General features: G+C 36.0%; 1 protein-coding gene across 2 annotated transcripts; it reads left to right on the top strand.

Annotated features, from left to right (window-relative positions):
- Window positions 1–1,346: 1,346 nt before the first annotated feature.
- tnni2b.1 (troponin I type 2b (skeletal, fast), tandem duplicate 1) lies at window positions 1,347–17,405 on the top strand. Of its 2 annotated transcripts, none has more exons than XM_058782039.1 (7): window positions 1,347–1,368; window positions 15,713–15,799; window positions 16,071–16,107; window positions 16,208–16,336; window positions 16,547–16,636; window positions 16,718–16,894; window positions 17,023–17,405. In XM_058782039.1, exons 2-7 carry the CDS (start codon window positions 15,792–15,794, stop codon window positions 17,110–17,112), a joined length of 531 nt encoding a protein of 176 aa, XP_058638022.1. In that variant the 5' UTR covers window positions 1,347–1,368; window positions 15,713–15,791; the 3' UTR covers window positions 17,113–17,405. The 2 variants fall into 2 exon arrangements, with proteins under 2 accessions (XP_058638022.1, XP_058638021.1); XM_058782038.1 differs by lacking the exon at window positions 1,347–1,368 and adding an exon at window positions 14,180–14,205.
- Window positions 17,406–17,557: the final 152 nt, after the last annotated feature.

Genomic DNA, 17,557 nt, shown 5'->3' with positions numbered 1-17,557 from the left:
TGTGTGCACGTATTATGTTTTTGTCATGAATCTAAGCAGTGCTATTGTGTGAAATGGTTACAGGATTCTGATTACCCAGTAATGAAGAACAGAAGAGCAGCCTCTGAGATATGACTGAGAGGCCCAGTGGGTAAGTGACTTGAACAAATGCGTGTGTGTGTGTGTGTACTTGTTTAGTTTAACTTGTGAGGGCCAAATGTCCTTACTTTTACAGTGAAATATCATGACAACCGACTTGTAAGAACATGAGGCTCGTGTGGCTCTCAAACTCATGTTCTCAGGCTAAACTACCACCTATAAATTAATATATGGCTTGTTACCTAATTATTTGTTATCCATCATTTCTATAAAAAACAAACACATTTTTTGCTAATATGGTAATTGTTATGTCTTTTTTGCCTTCTTGAACAGGTATTGTCTTTATCCTGGTTAAATAAAGCTTACTAACTAACTAACTATAATTAAACTGAAGCAGAAACGTCTCTAGATGGGGGATGTCTCAAGCTCAACACTCAAGTGTTTGTCACTTCATAAATGTATAAATATAGATGACATGTCATTAAATAACTATGTGTACATATGCAGTATCGGTTAAAAGAAGACAGTTCAGCTTCTAAGTCTGCACTGCTGTATTATAGCGAAATAAACAGGTTTTATATTATTAATTTACATAGGCAAATTCTAGTATTTCAGTTGCAGCACAACTCAGCCCCCAATGAGGGTATGATTAAAATATATATTTAATATTTTGTCTTTATCAGAGTATAGGGTCATATACTAACACTACTGCCGTGTTCCAATGTATTGAACTGATAGATGGGTAACTTCACTTGTGAAACTACACGGGGCTACGCAATTTCTTCTTCACTGTACAAGCAAGATACAAACACATACACACACACAAACAAACACATACACTGCATTTCCGTGTGTTATGGGGATGTTCCATAGATGTAATGATTTTTATACTGTACAACTGTATTTTCTAACCTCTTACCCTAACTCTACCCATCAACTTTCTGCTATTTTAGATTTACAAAAAAGATAAATCTGTATGATTTATAAGCTTATTTCCTCATGGGGACCAAAAAAAAAATGTCTCAACAAGGACAAGGATTTTTGATAATGCCATTTTTGTTGGGGACATTTTGTCCCCATAATCTAGGGCAGGAATAGGCAACGTCGGTCCTGGAGTGCCGATATCCTGCAGAGTTTAGCTCCAACCCTAATCAAACACACCTGAACAAGTTAATCAAGTCTTCAGGATCACTAGGGCTACAGGCAGGTGAGGGTTTTTTTTCAGGGTTCAAACTAAACTCTGCAGGACATCGGCACTCCAGGACAGATGTTGCCTATCCCTGACCTAGGGTATACCTGAACCACACACACACACACACACACACATTTTTGTACTGGTAACTTGGCTAGTTTAGGCCCCCTAACCAGGGACGCCGCTATGGTTAACATAAAATAAATTTCTGCACTGCAGTAGTAACGTTACTGAATTTACTTAGTTTATTTAAAGGTGCTCTATGTAGGATTTTGACTCTACTAAAGCATAAAAATACCATAATATGTTTGCAGATATTTAAGAAACATGCTAAGTTAATATACTTGTTTATCTGAAAAACAATTCTACAGTCAGTTATTCTCCTTTGAAAATGTGCATTCCGGCCCGGAATGTCTGTGTTTGTTATGGTTTGTGAAACCCGCCACTGCCAGTTTAGTATTTCGGCACCCCGGGTTGCCAGTTGGCGGAAAACACAGCGTATTTAATTGTATTCATCGTCATGTGCGCTTGTTCCTGTTGGTGTCGTTAATCTGGCAACCTGCGTGTGCGTCAAGTCTGAGGAGGATGGGCCGGTGAAAAAAAACGTCTCCAATATTTTGAATTTGGACTGCAATACCTATCGGTGTTAATCTTACATACAGCACCTGTAATGCAGCTCAGGAGACTGAAGCCCTCCTAAAAAGGCCTAGTAACACCTCTGGGCTATGATAACAATAATATTAAACCCTCATTTATCAAATGTCCTTTATCAAAAAAATATAAGAAAACTGCTTATGAGTACACAGGGACCAATACATTTTGAGATTTGTTATCTTTACCAAAATTTAGTTGTCATTACTGTTTTCAACCACTCTGCATTTGTAGACTACGTGTTTCTGCATTCAGTTACACTTGAGAGATGCTGAAGGACCATCTGTTCAAGCTCAACTCCCAAAGTCTGTTACCTGACACAGGTCATCTGAAGTAATTTTATAGGCCTAGACATTTTCTATTTGATGTGGCGCTCAAAAAGGTAGCTCAGGTCCCTCAGCAAAATAGCATTTTTGCGGCTGTAGCAGTCAGCCTTTTCTTCTTCCACAATGTAAGAGTGAGAAAAGTCTTATTACACAAAAGTGATAGAAAAACAATAGTCCATAAAGTACAACAGACATCTTTACCTCTGCAGTGATGGAATGGCAAAGGTGTTGCTGATGTTTTACACTATTTGTTTAGTATTAGAACATGTAATAGTAATAATTTCCTAAGTTTTCATAACCAAAATATAAATTTTACTTAAAGCTGCAGTCTGTAAGTTTTGCCTCTTTGTCGCCATCTATTGTTTGAAAACCTGGAATTGCAAGCTGCTTGTGGAATTATCTTGCTTGCGTGGGGTTGTGCTCTGGCACGCTCCAGTGCAGATGAATCTAATGTTTTTAAGGTGAATGTGTAGCTGTCAATCATTGCACCGGTGTGGATGTGTACTTCGCAACCACAGATTCTAGCCCATGTCTTGGAATATGACCCAAATAAGCATTTTCACCGTATATTGCCATCTGAACAAGTAACAAGTCTGCCATGTTTGCTCTGACCAGCTGAGGAAAAAAGCATTACAATAAATCGGCTACCAATGGTGATTTAATCTAAAGATCAGTTAGCTCATATCACATCAAACCATGCAAATTAGTATTATTGTTATACTTTGTTCTCAAATTATTAAGGTTAACAACAAATAGTATGAACATTGGGACGCAGGGAGAGTTGCGACAATGGAAGTTCGAACGCTCGATCGTCACGTGATTCACATAGACCTCTATAATCATTCCAGGATTTTTGGTAATTAATAGACTATAAAGCAATTTATTTACATTATTTATATAAATAACATATAAATGTATGCATAGTATATACATGTAGTTGTATCACTGTTTTTAAAAGATAAAATCCGCTAATATTTGAGGATTAATGTGGTCAGCTATTGGTTTTACCAAGTAACTTCAGTATCTCTGTATAAATATACAGACAACAACTTGTATGTTAGTCAAGTGCAATCACATCTTAATGTTCATTGTCGTTTTACTAATCTCATGGTAAATGTTAAGTTTCTTGTCTTTGAAAATTCATTCCAAATAAGCGAAGATATTTTAAGATTAAGTGGAAATTAATCTCGTTTAATGTTTTTGATTCTTGTGCACCCCTCAATTATTAATATATAAAAATATATTTGTAGTATATTCAAATTTAAAATAGCTTAAAACATTTTTACACATTTAATTATATATTTTATGTATGTTGACTTTTGTTATGCACTTATTTACATGCTATAAAGCATGCTGTCCTTGAACAGTCTCCACTATAGTTTGCTGTGCTGCATGGGAGCGCTCCAGTCACTCACTGAAAGGAGTGTGAATGAATGGTTTCCCTACTGATCTGGAGAGGAGAAAAAAATTATGCATCAAGTTTTGTTCAATTCACATTTATTTGTATAGCAAATACACATTGTTTCAAAGCAGCTTTACAGAAAATGAATGTTTCTACATTACAAATAAGAGTAACAGGTGTAACTGTCAAAGTAATGTTCGTAAGGCAGAAATGTTCTAAAATTAGGCTATACAAATCATGCAGTTAAGTAATGTCATGTATTCAGAAACAATGAACAAATTAAAGCAATGGTTACATGATTTGATCATGATTACGATGCAAGGAAAATTGATCAGTTTTGTAGGTTTAGTCAGAGTCAGAGTCAGCTTCATCTGAAGTCCTCTCAAGGGCTGGCGTCATCTCTTCACAGCTGCTGGTCATCTGAAGTCTTCATAAGAAGCTGGATATAGTCAGCAGGAGCAATCTATAGATTACACCAACAAAATGTGATGTAATCATACTGTTACGGGGCTGACGAGACGAGAGGCGTGCGGATCCATTTGCAGACTTTATTGGCAACAGAGACGTGGTCAAACAATGGCAAACAGGTATATAAAGGCAATGCAAAGAGTAAACTGAAACAGGCGTGGGTCAGGCGACAGTGAACAGTATCAAGAGGGCTAGACAAGAGAGCTAATCAAAAACGTGAGCGATAGTCCAGGCAGGGGAAAACACGATAAAACAACCAAGGCAAGGAAAACTAACGGGGCTCTGTAGGGCAGCGATAATGCATACAATACTCGGCAACTGGGGAGAGAATGTCCAGGGTGAAATAGTGTGTGTGATTGGTGATGCTGTGTGATCAGGTGTGCATGTGATTGGTGCAATGAGATATTGGTGACAGCTGTGATCAGAGTGGGATGATGGGAATTGGAGTCCATGTGATGTGTGGTGTGAAAGTCCATGTGGTGAGCGGGTGACCTCTAGTGGTGAGTGACCGGGAGTGCAGACCAGATTCGTGACACATACTTGGGAACTGGCACTTTTTCACAAAGAACAGGGAAAGACTTGCCAAACCCAGTGAAGAGACTCATTGTGAGGGTGATATCTCATTACAGGGAGTCTTCAGGTGGTTCTTGTTCTGAGCCAGATAGAGAAGGAGAAAAACACAGGAGAAATGGTTAAGGGTGCTTTCACAGCTGCCTCATTTAGTTCGGTTGAATCGTACTAGAGTTCGTTTTCCCTCTTGGTACGGTTCGTTTGGGCGGGTGCGCACCAAAAGCGGACCAAACAAGCGTACCGAGACCCAGCTGAAGAGGTGGTCTCGGTCCGCTTCCAAACGAACTCTGGTACGGTTCGTTTAAGGTGTGAATATGAACCGGCCTTGATCCGATCCAACTGCAGAAAGCACGCTCAGAAAACACACAGCTCGCGCATATAGTGCTGTTGTTTGCATTTCAATCGCTTAAATCACTCGTTTTCAAACCGCAATGCTTAAAAACGCATGCAAATTATGAGTTTTCGTGACCATAGCGCCCACAGCAACGTGACATGAGCGCACTAAATAGGCTAAAGCTTGCCGCAAAGCCCCGGCAAAAGTTACAATGAATGTGTCTTGGGAAAATAGTAAGGAGATATTTGAATTATTTATTAATAAACTAGTGTTTTCTGAGTCAGTGTCACAAAGATGAAGTTAAAAATCCTGATTCGCATCTCCTCATTGGACGCGCCTTTAAATGCATCTTTACGGATTATAATGAAAGAGTTTTTGTTTTGGATATGATTTATTTCGCTTTGTAGAAATTCAAAGCTTTCTATATATATATATATATATATATATATATATATATATTTCCTTATCATGTCTGTAAGGAAAACATTCAGTTACGGTTCATTTTTGACGGGAAGCGCATCCTATTAGTTTTCTTTATTTTAGAAAGGCACGTTTTCTTGATATTGTGAGTGCACACAAATAAAAATATACCCTTTACAGTTCCGAACGATGTATTATTATTACCTTTATGAGCAACAATTACGGCGTATTTGTATGATGTTCTGAAGCGCGCTTCAGCTTCCACTCTCCGCACAAACGATATGATGTACGCCTAGCGCACATTTATCTATGTAAATGTTTAAACTAACATTTTGATATGCTTTGAGTATTTCATGTCTATAGATTTTATTTTTGGCAAGTCGTAATTACAACATTGTATGACATGTCTCATATATGATGCTCATAAGTTTCTTCATATTGCGTTTTTATCTCATGACAGCAAATCAGTAAAATAATAAAAATTGCACTACGAAAGATCTCCATGATTAGCCTGTTTTTGCACTTCCTGTTTTTCCCTGCTTGAGAATTTCTGTCCAATGAACGGATGACCTTAGCACACGTGTGGTTGTGTTTACAATTTCTGGTTCACTTACAAAAAGGGCAGTGTGAAAGCGAACCGCACCAAACAAACAAAAAAAAACATTCTATTTGGTCCGGACCAAAGCAAGTGAACTATCGGACTTTCCTGGTGTGAATACACCCTAAGTGATGCTCCATCACATTTCAGTCCTGCATCTGCTCCTTCAACACAGTGCTTCTACACTAGCTAAGACATTTAAGTATAAAATACAGTAATACAGTACAGGTTTATTGTGATTACGTCTATAATATAGCAGTGGTATATAATACCTTTTTTCTTTTAAATTTAGCCTAGCATGATTCTGAAATGAAAACTACTTGTCTATTTATTTTTTTTATTCCATCAGCATCCTTTGCAATAAATCTAAATCTATTAAATAACTTCCCAGCAGCAGAAATCACGTTTAAAAGCCTTAATTACACAACAACGAAGGAAACTGCCTGAAGAGAATCAATAACATCCCATAAATCTACTAATTAAGTGAGGAATAATCTAATAATAATCTGTTTTAATGCACAAGGTAATTTGATTATCTGTGCTGATAATATACAATTTTGTTCTATAAATGTCTTACCTTAACTTAACTTAACTTAACTTAACTTAACTTAACTTTTAAAAGTTAATCACAGCGGTCTCTTCTGCTTCATTTCTATAGGCGTTGATAGTATGAGCGCTAACTTCCGGGAACCATTGATGGAAAAAAAAAAAAAAACGGTCCATTGGAGTCAACGGAGTTGTCGCAACTCAATTCAATTCAATTCAGAAAGCTTTATTGGCATGACAAACACATACATTTTGTATTGCCAAAACATTAAAACAACACAGAAAATGATTTAGAATATCTGAACATTTAGTAAAGCCTAGAGAAAACAATAGTAATAATGAAACTAAATAAAAAAGACAATATTATATAATGGCTAGATATAGCAACAAAAATAAATAAAATAATAGTATTAATAAAATAATATTAATAAAATAAATAAAGAATTACAATAATAAATAAAGGATTGTACTACAGAAATCATGTAACAACTGAACTTAGAAATTTGACCATTGTATGCATTATATACATGTGTGTAGGTCTAATGGGTGTGTGTTTGGGCTGTGAGTGAGTGTGTGTTTATTGGCTGTTTGTTTCTCTCTAGCTGTCCCTCAGGAGATGACAAGATGCTACAAAGCTTGCAGCTATGTTAGAACATTTGGCTTCTTCGCCAAGAATGAAACTGAGTTTTTGGGTTGGATTACAGGTGTTAAATTGGGAGAATATTTTATTAATTTTGGGGTGGTCTCTGATATCTTTATATTTTGTGCATTCTGTGAGGAAGTGCAGCTCTGTCTCCGTCACTCCCAGGATGCAGTGCGAGCAGAGTCTGTCCTCACGAGAGAGCCAGGTCTGTCTGCGCCCTTCTCTACGGCCAGACTGTGTTCACTGAGTCTGTACATCGTCAGTGTTTTCCTGAGTCTCACATCACTCATGGCGCTCAGGTAGATCGCAACAGTGTATTCTCGATTTAGGGCCTAATAACATTCCAGTTTGTGCTAGTTTTTAATGGTGTTTGTCCAATGGGTGATGTACTTGTCTATTTCTGTGTTTATAATGTGTGTGGGCCGAATGTGTGTGAGTGTGTGTGTGTATCCTGACTGAGGCTGGCTGATCTCTGTGTGTATGAGGTCAGTCAGTCTCAGCACCAGCTGGCACAGGGGACTCTTACTTGCGCTCAGCTCTCAGTGTTTTAGGGCTTTGTAATGGTGTGTGTTGGGGTCGCTTGTTTTTAGGTGTTTCCAGAATTTCAGGGCTCTTTTTTGGATATTTAGAAGGAGAGGGTATTGGCCTAATTCTGCCCTGCATCCGTTGTTTGGAGTTTTTCTTTGGACTTTGGACTATTCTTTTACAGAAATTTAAATGTAGGGTTTCGATCGGGTGTTTTTCCCAATTTAAGAAGTCAAATTTTATAGAAGGACCCACACTTCACTGCCATATAAAACAATTGGTTCAATTATAGATTTGAAAAGTTTGAGCCAGATTTGGATTGGGATGTCAATTATAATAGATATTTTTATGGCATAGAAAGCGCTTTGAGCTTTCTCTTTGAATTCATTCACAGCCAAAGTAAAGTTACCGGTTGGAGTTATTTTCAGGCCGAGGTAACTCTCTCTCTCTATGGCTCTGGTCCCAACCTACTTGCGGCATAAGTCCCTCCCACTTGGAGATCTCCGGGCTGCAGCGATATATACTTGGTCAAATGTCATATTGTCCAGATGCCAAACGATGTCTGTCGCGCTCATGTGGCTGTGAGAGGAAAAGCACCAATTTTAATGGAAATTAAACAACGTTCCATAAAAGAGAGAGTAAGAAAAATAGATATTCATGATTGTAAAATGATAACTTCATTACTACAATAAAATTATTTGTAAAAACCCAGAAGAGTAAAAATATATAAAGGTGATACTCAAATGTATGTAATTACAAAAGGTCAACATGTTGCATCTTTTCTCTAAGTTTATATGACCTGTTTGACAGAGGCATCTCTACAGAAACTGTGACTTGTACACTGCATTTGTGAGTTCTGCTCGAAGAGCTTTTGAAAACAATCTTCTTCAAAAGACAATCAAAATGACAACATGCTACAACTGCTTTTCAAGAAAGCATAATGGTTCACAGAGAGACCAGATCTGGGACATTAGTTATAATTTGCATCCAAATGTGACTGAACAAATGTTGAATACAATATTTGCTCAAATTAGACCCACCTGTTCTGTGCAAGTGTGCAGAAACAGAAAAATCAGCCTCTCTCGTGGGTATGGTTTTGTTTCCTTTGCCATGACGCGGAAAAATGCCCAAACGGCTCTGAATTCTCTTGTGCAGATCAATGCCAACAGCATGTGTTCCCAAACATAGCTAATAAGGGCCAAGGGACAATGACAGCCTTACTTTATACAGTATTGTGGTATACACTCCCAGATAGCAACTAACCAATGAAATAATGTTAAGTCAGTATTGATGCGCCAATGCTAACTGCATTGAATTAATGTTACAAAGTCGTGTTGGTTCAATATTAATGCAAGAGAGATCCAGGCAGACGAAGTCTTTCCGTGAAATTCTATTTTATTAAAACAATTATCATAAATCATAAGTGGTAACAATTATAGATGATTAAAATGTGAGATATTAAAATAAAAAAAGATTGAATATGAATACAAATCCAAACTGAATATATTCTGCTAAAATTCTAAGAGAATCAACTAAAATCTAAGTATAATAATCTTCAAGAGCTAAAGAGATGAAGATCTTCAAAACATGCAATAAGAGGAAAGTAAAGAAGCCAATTTGGGGAGCAATATACAGTATATAGACTTAGATCCTCTTACAGCATCATGGCAAAATGTCAATCGAATGCAACAACTACCAATAGCTCTTGGAATAGAGAACTTAGTACATCCTTGCATATAAATATTCTGCAGAGAATAAGTTTCCATCATCCTGTCCAAACATCACTTAAGCATAACAAAATGTACCATTTATATGTCAAATTAAGGAAATATACTACGTCAATGGAATATGAGTACAAGTGAAGAGTTCAGATGCAAAAGCCTCTAACTGCCATCTGAAATTTTCATCTTAAATGAGCATTTTTCTCACGCTCCTATGTTCAGGTTCAGTCATTTCACTTTAATGGCAATGTATAGGTTCTTTTCTATGCAATTAAAGTGAAATAACTGAACATAAATATAGGACACTAATAAAAATGCTAATTTTAGAAGAAAATTTCAGACGGCACTTAGAGGCTTTTGCATCTGAACTCTTCAAGTGGAACTAACTAGAATTATGAATATAAATGCATAATACTTGAGTAACTGAGTATATGAGTAACATAATAATATGAATATAATGTAATTGTCAGACTGTGTCTCTGCGTCTTGTGTTTTCCCCTCCTCTCGTGTCCTTATTTGGAATTCCTGTTCTCGTTATGTTATCATTAGTTAATTAGTTCCCAGCTGTGTTCTATTAATTATCTAGTTTCCCTAGCCTTCTTAAGCCTTGTGTTTCCTTGCCCCTGCGTTTGGTCTTACATGTCAATCTGTAATCGTATGTTTGTGAATGGCAATAGTTGTCATGGAAATGTCTGTAGAGTTGTAATGTTAGTTTATTGTAGTAATAAAGTCTGCTATTCCTCATCTCCTCGTATCCCTGGATTCCACGACAACGTGACAGTAATAAAACCATAAAAGAATTAGTCCTAATGAATATACTGTATGAATGAATATGAAAAATAATAAAACATAACCATATTGGAAATTCTGATACACCAAATATTACTTTTGCACCCGGAATTGATGTTGAAACAAATGTCACAAACAAACAAAAAATTGGGCAAAAAGGACAAAAGCATTACAGCCTTTAAAAATAACATTACTTACAGAAGTCTGATGTCTTTATAACAAGTGGTCCAACAGTTCAAGTTTTCAAAATCTGGCTTGCACCAGTCTGCTGCCTTTTTCTTTGAATAGGTTTAATACACAAAGAGTGAAACATTAATGAAACACTAATGAAATATCACATTGAAACTCCTCGTTTAGTAAATGGATTCTGTAAAAACAATGAGTCCATTTGCAAAGTTGACGAAAAATGATGAAAAATTATTTTGAATAAAACAAGCTGTGAGCTTGTAAATATATATATATATATATATATATATATAAAGTGAACTATAGGTAGAGCAAATATCTGTTGTGACTGCTGAAATGTTGGAAAACACTTGTTAAACTAATTTTGAAAGGAGCATATCCCTTTATTAGACCAGGTCTGAAATAATGAGTCAATTTGGGAAGGGAGAAACTTCCCAACTCAACCCACTCAACCCGATCGAAGGCCTTTTCTGCATCCATAGAAATAAGAACCTCAGGCTGAGAGGGATTGGGATGTGTTTTCTTTGTAATAAGACTACTGAGAAGTGCACAAGCAGAACCAAAATGGGTGTTTACCAATCAGTGCGCATTTTCAAACTACAGTACAATTTTCAACCATTTTACATTTACATTTAGCAGATGCTTTTGTCCAAAGTGACTTACAAATGAGGACAATAGAAGCAATCAAAACCAACAAAAGAGCAATGATAGGCAAGTGCTATAACAAGTCTCAGTTAGCTTAACGCAGTACACGTAGCAAGGTTTTTTTATATTATAAAATAAATAAAAAGAAAACAGATAGAATAGAAAAAGAAGAGAGCAACCTAATGTTAGAGGCCTTTTTTGCTTTTGATAATTGTATAATAAATAAAGAGAAAACAGATGTAATACGAAAAGATTAGAAAAGCTAGTGTTAGTTTTATTTTTTTAGAATAGAGAGTGCTGGAGTTAGAGGGTCAAATAAAGATGGAAGAGATGTGTTTTTAGCCCATTCTTGAAGATGGCTAAGGACTCAGCTGCTCGGATTTCATTTAAAACTCTGTGAAAGTGATTTTGTCCCTCTTTGGGATTTAAAAAAAGACTTTCTAAAATCATGAAGGCCCACCCCTAAACCAGGCCCCCAGAGCAAACTGGCTAAAGCAGTTGAAAATGCCCATCATGATTTTACACGCCCCACTGATTGAGACACACCTACTAGTGTCCTGCAGAGATACATGCCTGCATGATCTTGTGGTTATCAACTGCAAATCAATGTTAGTTCAGTGTCACTGTCTTTACCCATGTGTGCTGTCCACTTTCATCAAAACCTCAATGCTGATCCAACATACTTCATACATTAAAATGTCAATCTCAACCAAAATGATGATTTGGATCAAAACTCAACTTTGTCTCAATGTCACCATGCTATCAGGGTTGTCACTATAATGCACCAGGAGGTGGCGTGTTGAAGCAGCATAAGCCAAGTCAAAGTTCAGAGGTAATATTAAATAGCTATTTTAATACAATAAAATACAATAAGTGTTCTCTCTCAGTTGCTTAAACAAATCCAAGCCCTGAAGTAACATGTTGAACTATAAAATCAAAATGATCTAAGGAGCAATCCCTGCCCCTTAAACATATATATATATATATATATATATATATATATATATATATATATATATATATATATATATATATATATGTGTGTGTGTGTGTGTGTGTATGTATGTATATTACCTTTATATATGAGTTTCCTGAAATGTATCTCTGTCATCTTTTATATTCTTACAGTTTTCCAATCAAATGAGGTTCCTCAAAGACATTTCAAAAATGACCACCTATAATTAAATTAGTTTTATAATTAAAGTTTCATTTTTTGCATCCTGAGGGAGGTATTTTTGTGTTCTGTGTCCCTCTGTGTTTTGTTTGGCTTTTCTGTTTGGAGGATAGATGAGCCTTTAAATCTGCTTTGTAAATGCTTTATAAGGTATAAATAGTCCTCACTTTAGATGAGCTCACAAAAATAGATAACTACTAAATGTTTTATAAATACCTGACTTAATCATGAATTACAGCAGGAATATGTGTTAATAAAGCATTTATTAACACACTGAACAACTATTATCATGTGTCTAAATAATAAGATTTATAAATGTACATTTAAATAGTTTATTAATCATTTAATTACACTTTCTAAATGATCTTATGAACCACTGACAACTCCTAAATAACTGGTTTGTAAATAATTAAAATGATGAAAAATGATAAATTGATCATTAATAAAGTATGAAAATACAATTATTAAACATTATAGATATGCTCAAGAGCAAAGCATTTATAGCTGTATTTGTGGACTGCTTGCTGATGCCTATTGATGTTGGAACAGTGCTTTATGGGGGATGAATTGACTATTTGCTGGTGCTTGACTAGTGATTCATGGTGTGCAGTTGTTATAAAGTGTTACCCTTCCATCTTTATTTGGCCCTCTAACTCTAGCACTCTCTATTCTAATTCTATTTTATCTATCTGTCTTCTTTTTATAAAAAAAAAAAAACACACACACACACATTTGACCCTCTATCAATTGCATATTTATTCTCTAACTGCTAGCTTTTCTTCAAAAACTAACACTAGCTTTCTTTTTTCTATTCTATCTACTTGTTTCTTATTTTTCAAAAACAACAACAACAACAACAAAAAACACTAGGTTTCTTTTTTTCTATATTCTATCTACTAGTTTTCTTTAAAAAAATAAAAATAAAACCCCTTTCTACGTGTACTGCGTTAGGCTAACAAGACATAGCACTTTCATGTTGTTGCTCTTTTGTTGGTTTTGATTGCTTCTAATGTCCTCATTTGTAAGACGCTTTGGATAAAAGCGTTTGCTAAATGACTAAATCTGATATCTATTTCAACAGACTGAGGACTTTTAAGACTCAGCGCTCTAGTGAACACGGCTTTAAACAGAATTATGTACATTTTTGCAAAGTCTCTCTGTTTGTATGTTTTATAGACTATAATCTTTTTAAACAGACAGGTCAACATAATTTTAAAGAATACAAGTGTATTATTATTATAATTACAAAGCAGTTGTGAAGTTTATATGTAGTAAAATGTGTCTGCAGAATGTGTTGACTGATATTTCTGTCATACAGTTGGAGTTTCCACCTGTTTTATTGCTAAACACTGTTGCTAGAGAGCACAACAGGTGAGAAAACAGAGATTACAGCAACAGAAGTAATGGTCAGGGTTCATCTTAATTTCTTACAGTTCTAGTACTTGCAATAAATGCCTATATTTAAAGAGTGTCATGTTTCTCTGCTCATTCCAAGGATTTAGTGAAAGATGTGGGTCAGGTGTGTGTTTGCATACTGTACATTGCACTAAATGTCCCCACAAGGACAGATAAAAATTTAATTACCTACACTGTGGGACCAGTTAAAATCCTTTTTTAATTAAAATGCAGAAATATTTTGGTGATAGTTAGGTTATGTAAGGGGATCGAAAGCATCATCAGCTCAATATAAGAATAATACAGGTTAATAGGAAGTCGCCATGATAGAATGATAGAAAAACAAATGTGTGTGTGTTGATTGTGGGGGAGGGAAAGAGAGGGGGTGTTGGGATTTGACACTCTCATTGGCTTAAAGAAAGATATGCTTCCTTAAAGAGAATGGAGAAGCTGTGTGGGAAACCTATATAAACCCAACTAATGTTATAAGCTGATACTCTTTCCCTCTAATCCCCTCTGAAGGTCCTGCTGCGCACTGAAAGGTGAGTTTCTATTATTCTGTCCATCTCTAATATTAGAACATGCCACAGATCTTCAGAAGATCTCAGTCATGCAGATCAGCCATATACTCAGCCAAGAAATTAGAGCAATAAGCAAGATAATAATATGCTTTATAATGTACTGTATATTGGAGGAATGTACCAGAGACAAAACCGGTTAAGTGGCTGTTGCCTAATATAATACTGTTTTTAATATTGAAGAGATGATGGATATGGTTTGATGTCTTCTTTAAGGATGAATTCAGATCAATTTTAACTTTAAAGTGTAATGTCAAATGCTCAGAAAGCTTTTATTAGACCTCTAATTTAACATATTTGTAGTTTGTGTTGTTGGGGGTCTATTTGAGTAGGCTATATTTCATTCATTGTAAAAGTATTATGAATCTCATTAAGCACATGCTTACAGTTAAATATTTCCTGACTTACTTTATCAGCACCTATTTTATTTTTATTTTTTTTAAAGCTGGAATAATTCAATTCAAATACAGTAAAATGTAAACAACTTTACAGACCTGTAAATTTTACAGTTTAAAATGGTTGTAAATTACAAAAATGGGCGAAAAAAATTGAAACCAGTAAATCCAACAGCCATTTTCTGTTAAATTACTATATCCAATCTGTTTTGATTTTTTAACATAACAAAAACATAAGGTGTACAGTGTCATACACACAAATACAAAATACCATCATGGTAACACACGACATTAAAATAATGCAATAAACAGTAATTTATCAATGTAAGATGTAACGTTAAACCATAGTTTTAACAAAATGCCATCAAATGTAAAGTATCATGCAGGGAATTCTGTAAATGTCAATTTATTGTAAATTATATGACGTGTTCTTTTTACATCCAAAAACTGACCATTTAACAGTTTTTTAATAGTTTTTTTGTTTGTTTGTTTGTTTTTACTATAAAATTACATGAAATGTCCCAATAGATCTGTTTTAGTTTTGCAAGATGTAGAGTATGGGAACTTACCGTTAACCAATTAAAAGGTTTTACCGTAAATCCTAGGCAATCCTTTTTCACAATGTATGTATTTCCTTTATACACCTTATGATATATGCAGGTATGGAGACCACATCTGATTTTAGAAAACAGAATGTCCCAACTCAGTCCACGTCCAATCCAAAATCTTTTTTGGCAAGAAAAATATAGAACTAATATAGCAGAAAGTATTTTTACGGTTGTGGAGGGTTTCAGCTGTTGAGTGTTGAAGTCCAGGAGATTCTTCAAGAGGCAGCAAGTTGTCTGTCAGCTGTTTCGTCTTCTGTGTTGGGTGCAGACCTTCTGCTTACAAAGGAACACTAAAAAAAGAGCACAAGACAACTGCTTCTCAAATTCAGACCCTTAAACACCTAACACTTCTGTGGGTCTCGCCACTCACACAAACCCATGTACACCAGCCATCTCTCATTCACATTATCCCAGCCAAATTTAGATCTGCTGCAGGACTGATGACTGAATGCAAATTGTTTCCATCAGATTGAAGGCAGTAACACCCCCACCTGCCACCCACAGGCGTCTTCACCTTCACAGAGGTCGCCACAAAGAGCCCGGCAAGATGTCTGAGTAAGTATTGAGTTACAACATCATGATGTTTGTGTAGTGTGAAAAAGATCAAGTCCTTGATTACTGAACTCGGCAAACACATTTAGCATCATGATCATTTTGTATTTATTATGATACATACTAGCATAAATGCTATTATCACTATTACACAATTATCAAAAGTATTTTAGCATGGATGTTCCATCTGTTTCTCCCAACCCTAATCACCCCAGCCACTAAATGATGCACTGTTCTGCGCTCTCTGAAATTGTAAACATTTGCTTTCTGATAGGAAAAAGATGTCGTCCAGCCGCAGGCAACATCTGAAGGTGAGGTCATGTCTTTCTTCATGTGATCTGAGCTATATGAACTGTCAGTGACTCTCTTGTTGAATGCTGTCTATGCTGCTTCTTTGTCTTTGTGCTCCAGAGCTTGTTGCTTCAGATTGCTCATGGCCTTTTGGAGGAAGAGTCTGCTGAGGCTGAGCACGAAAAACAGAGATACATGGAGGAGAACTGCCCTGCTATCTCATTGCCTGGAAGCATGCAGGAACTACAGGTACACACACACACACACACATGCTGGTTTCCATGTTTTATGGGGATGTTCCATAGACGTAATGGTTTTCTACTGTACAAACTGTATTTTCTTTCCCCATTACCCTAACCCAATCACTAAACCTAACCCTCACACAAAACCTTCTGCATTTTGGGGACCAAAAAATTGAATAGGCTATGTGTGAAAATGTGCATGCATCTTTGTGTAAAGGAGCTGTGTAGGAAGTTGCACCAGCAGATTGATGCCGTAGATGAACAAAGATATGATACGGAGAGCAAAGTGGCCAAGTCAAACAAAGAGGTAATTTTGTTCTGTTTTACTAGATAATGTATTTAACTGGCGTAACTTCTAAAACCTAAACTTTATTCTTGATCTCCTAAGATTGAAGATCTGAAGATAAAGGTTCAGGACCTGAAAGGTAAATTCAAGAAACCTGTTCTGAAGAAAGTACGCATGTCTGCTGATGCCATGCTGCAGGCTCTGCTGGGCTCCAAACACAAGGTGTCTCTGGATCTAAGAGCCAACCTCAAACAGGTCAAGAAAGAAGTCAAGGAGGAGGTGAGCATGCAATAAAATGTGGACATAACTCAGATGATCTCTTTTAAAGACTTTTACAACTGAAACAGCAGAAAAATTACATGAGGCTTGTAGATTTGAAACATTATACTTTTTTTCTGGCGCTACAGGAGAAGGACGCAGTGGGAGACTGGCGTAAGAACATCGAGGATAAGGCTGGTATGGATGGCAGGAAGAAGATGTTTGAGTCTGAGGCCTAAATCTGTTTTTCTTAAATAAATTTACATTTCCAAACAATGAGTTATTCGGTCAGGTTGTCTCAATTCTCGTGGTCTTCAGGGTTTTGAGAAATGGTAATGCTATCTATTAAGTGATATCACAGTTGGTTATGTAATGTATGGAGGAGGTTTTGATGTATGTGATGGTTGGTTTTGCAGCTGAGGCTTTAATTTGTAAAAAAATAATCTGACTTTGGGCCTTTGTAATTAGACCAAATAAATAGATATTCATCAATAAAATCCATTTAAATACTCAAAACAGTACTGAGAGACGTTTTCTGGGGGAAAACATAAATAAACTACGATTCAAACAATCAAAATTTGAAGTTTTGCTTTTTCATTATTTCACCAAATGTATGGCTCACTGAGACGAGGGAACAACAGAAACCCATGACCCCTAGTGGTCACAGGGAAAAACAGCCAAACT

This window comes from Onychostoma macrolepis, chromosome 07 (genome assembly GCF_012432095.1).
Source record: "Onychostoma macrolepis isolate SWU-2019 chromosome 07, ASM1243209v1, whole genome shotgun sequence".
Classification (NCBI taxonomy): Eukaryota; Metazoa; Chordata; class Actinopteri; order Cypriniformes; family Cyprinidae; genus Onychostoma; species Onychostoma macrolepis.
Note: the sequence above shows the minus strand (reverse complement) of the source record. Positions and strands in the feature narration are given on the sequence as shown.

Coding starts and splice junctions, on each gene's coding strand:
- tnni2b.1 (XM_058782039.1), top strand. Junction 16,108..16,207: donor GCCGCAGGCAACATCTGAAG/GTGAGGTCATGT, acceptor TTTGTGCTCCAG/AGCTTGTTGCTTCAGATTGC. Junction 16,337..16,546: donor GAAGCATGCAGGAACTACAG/GTACACACACAC, acceptor CTTTGTGTAAAG/GAGCTGTGTAGGAAGTTGCA.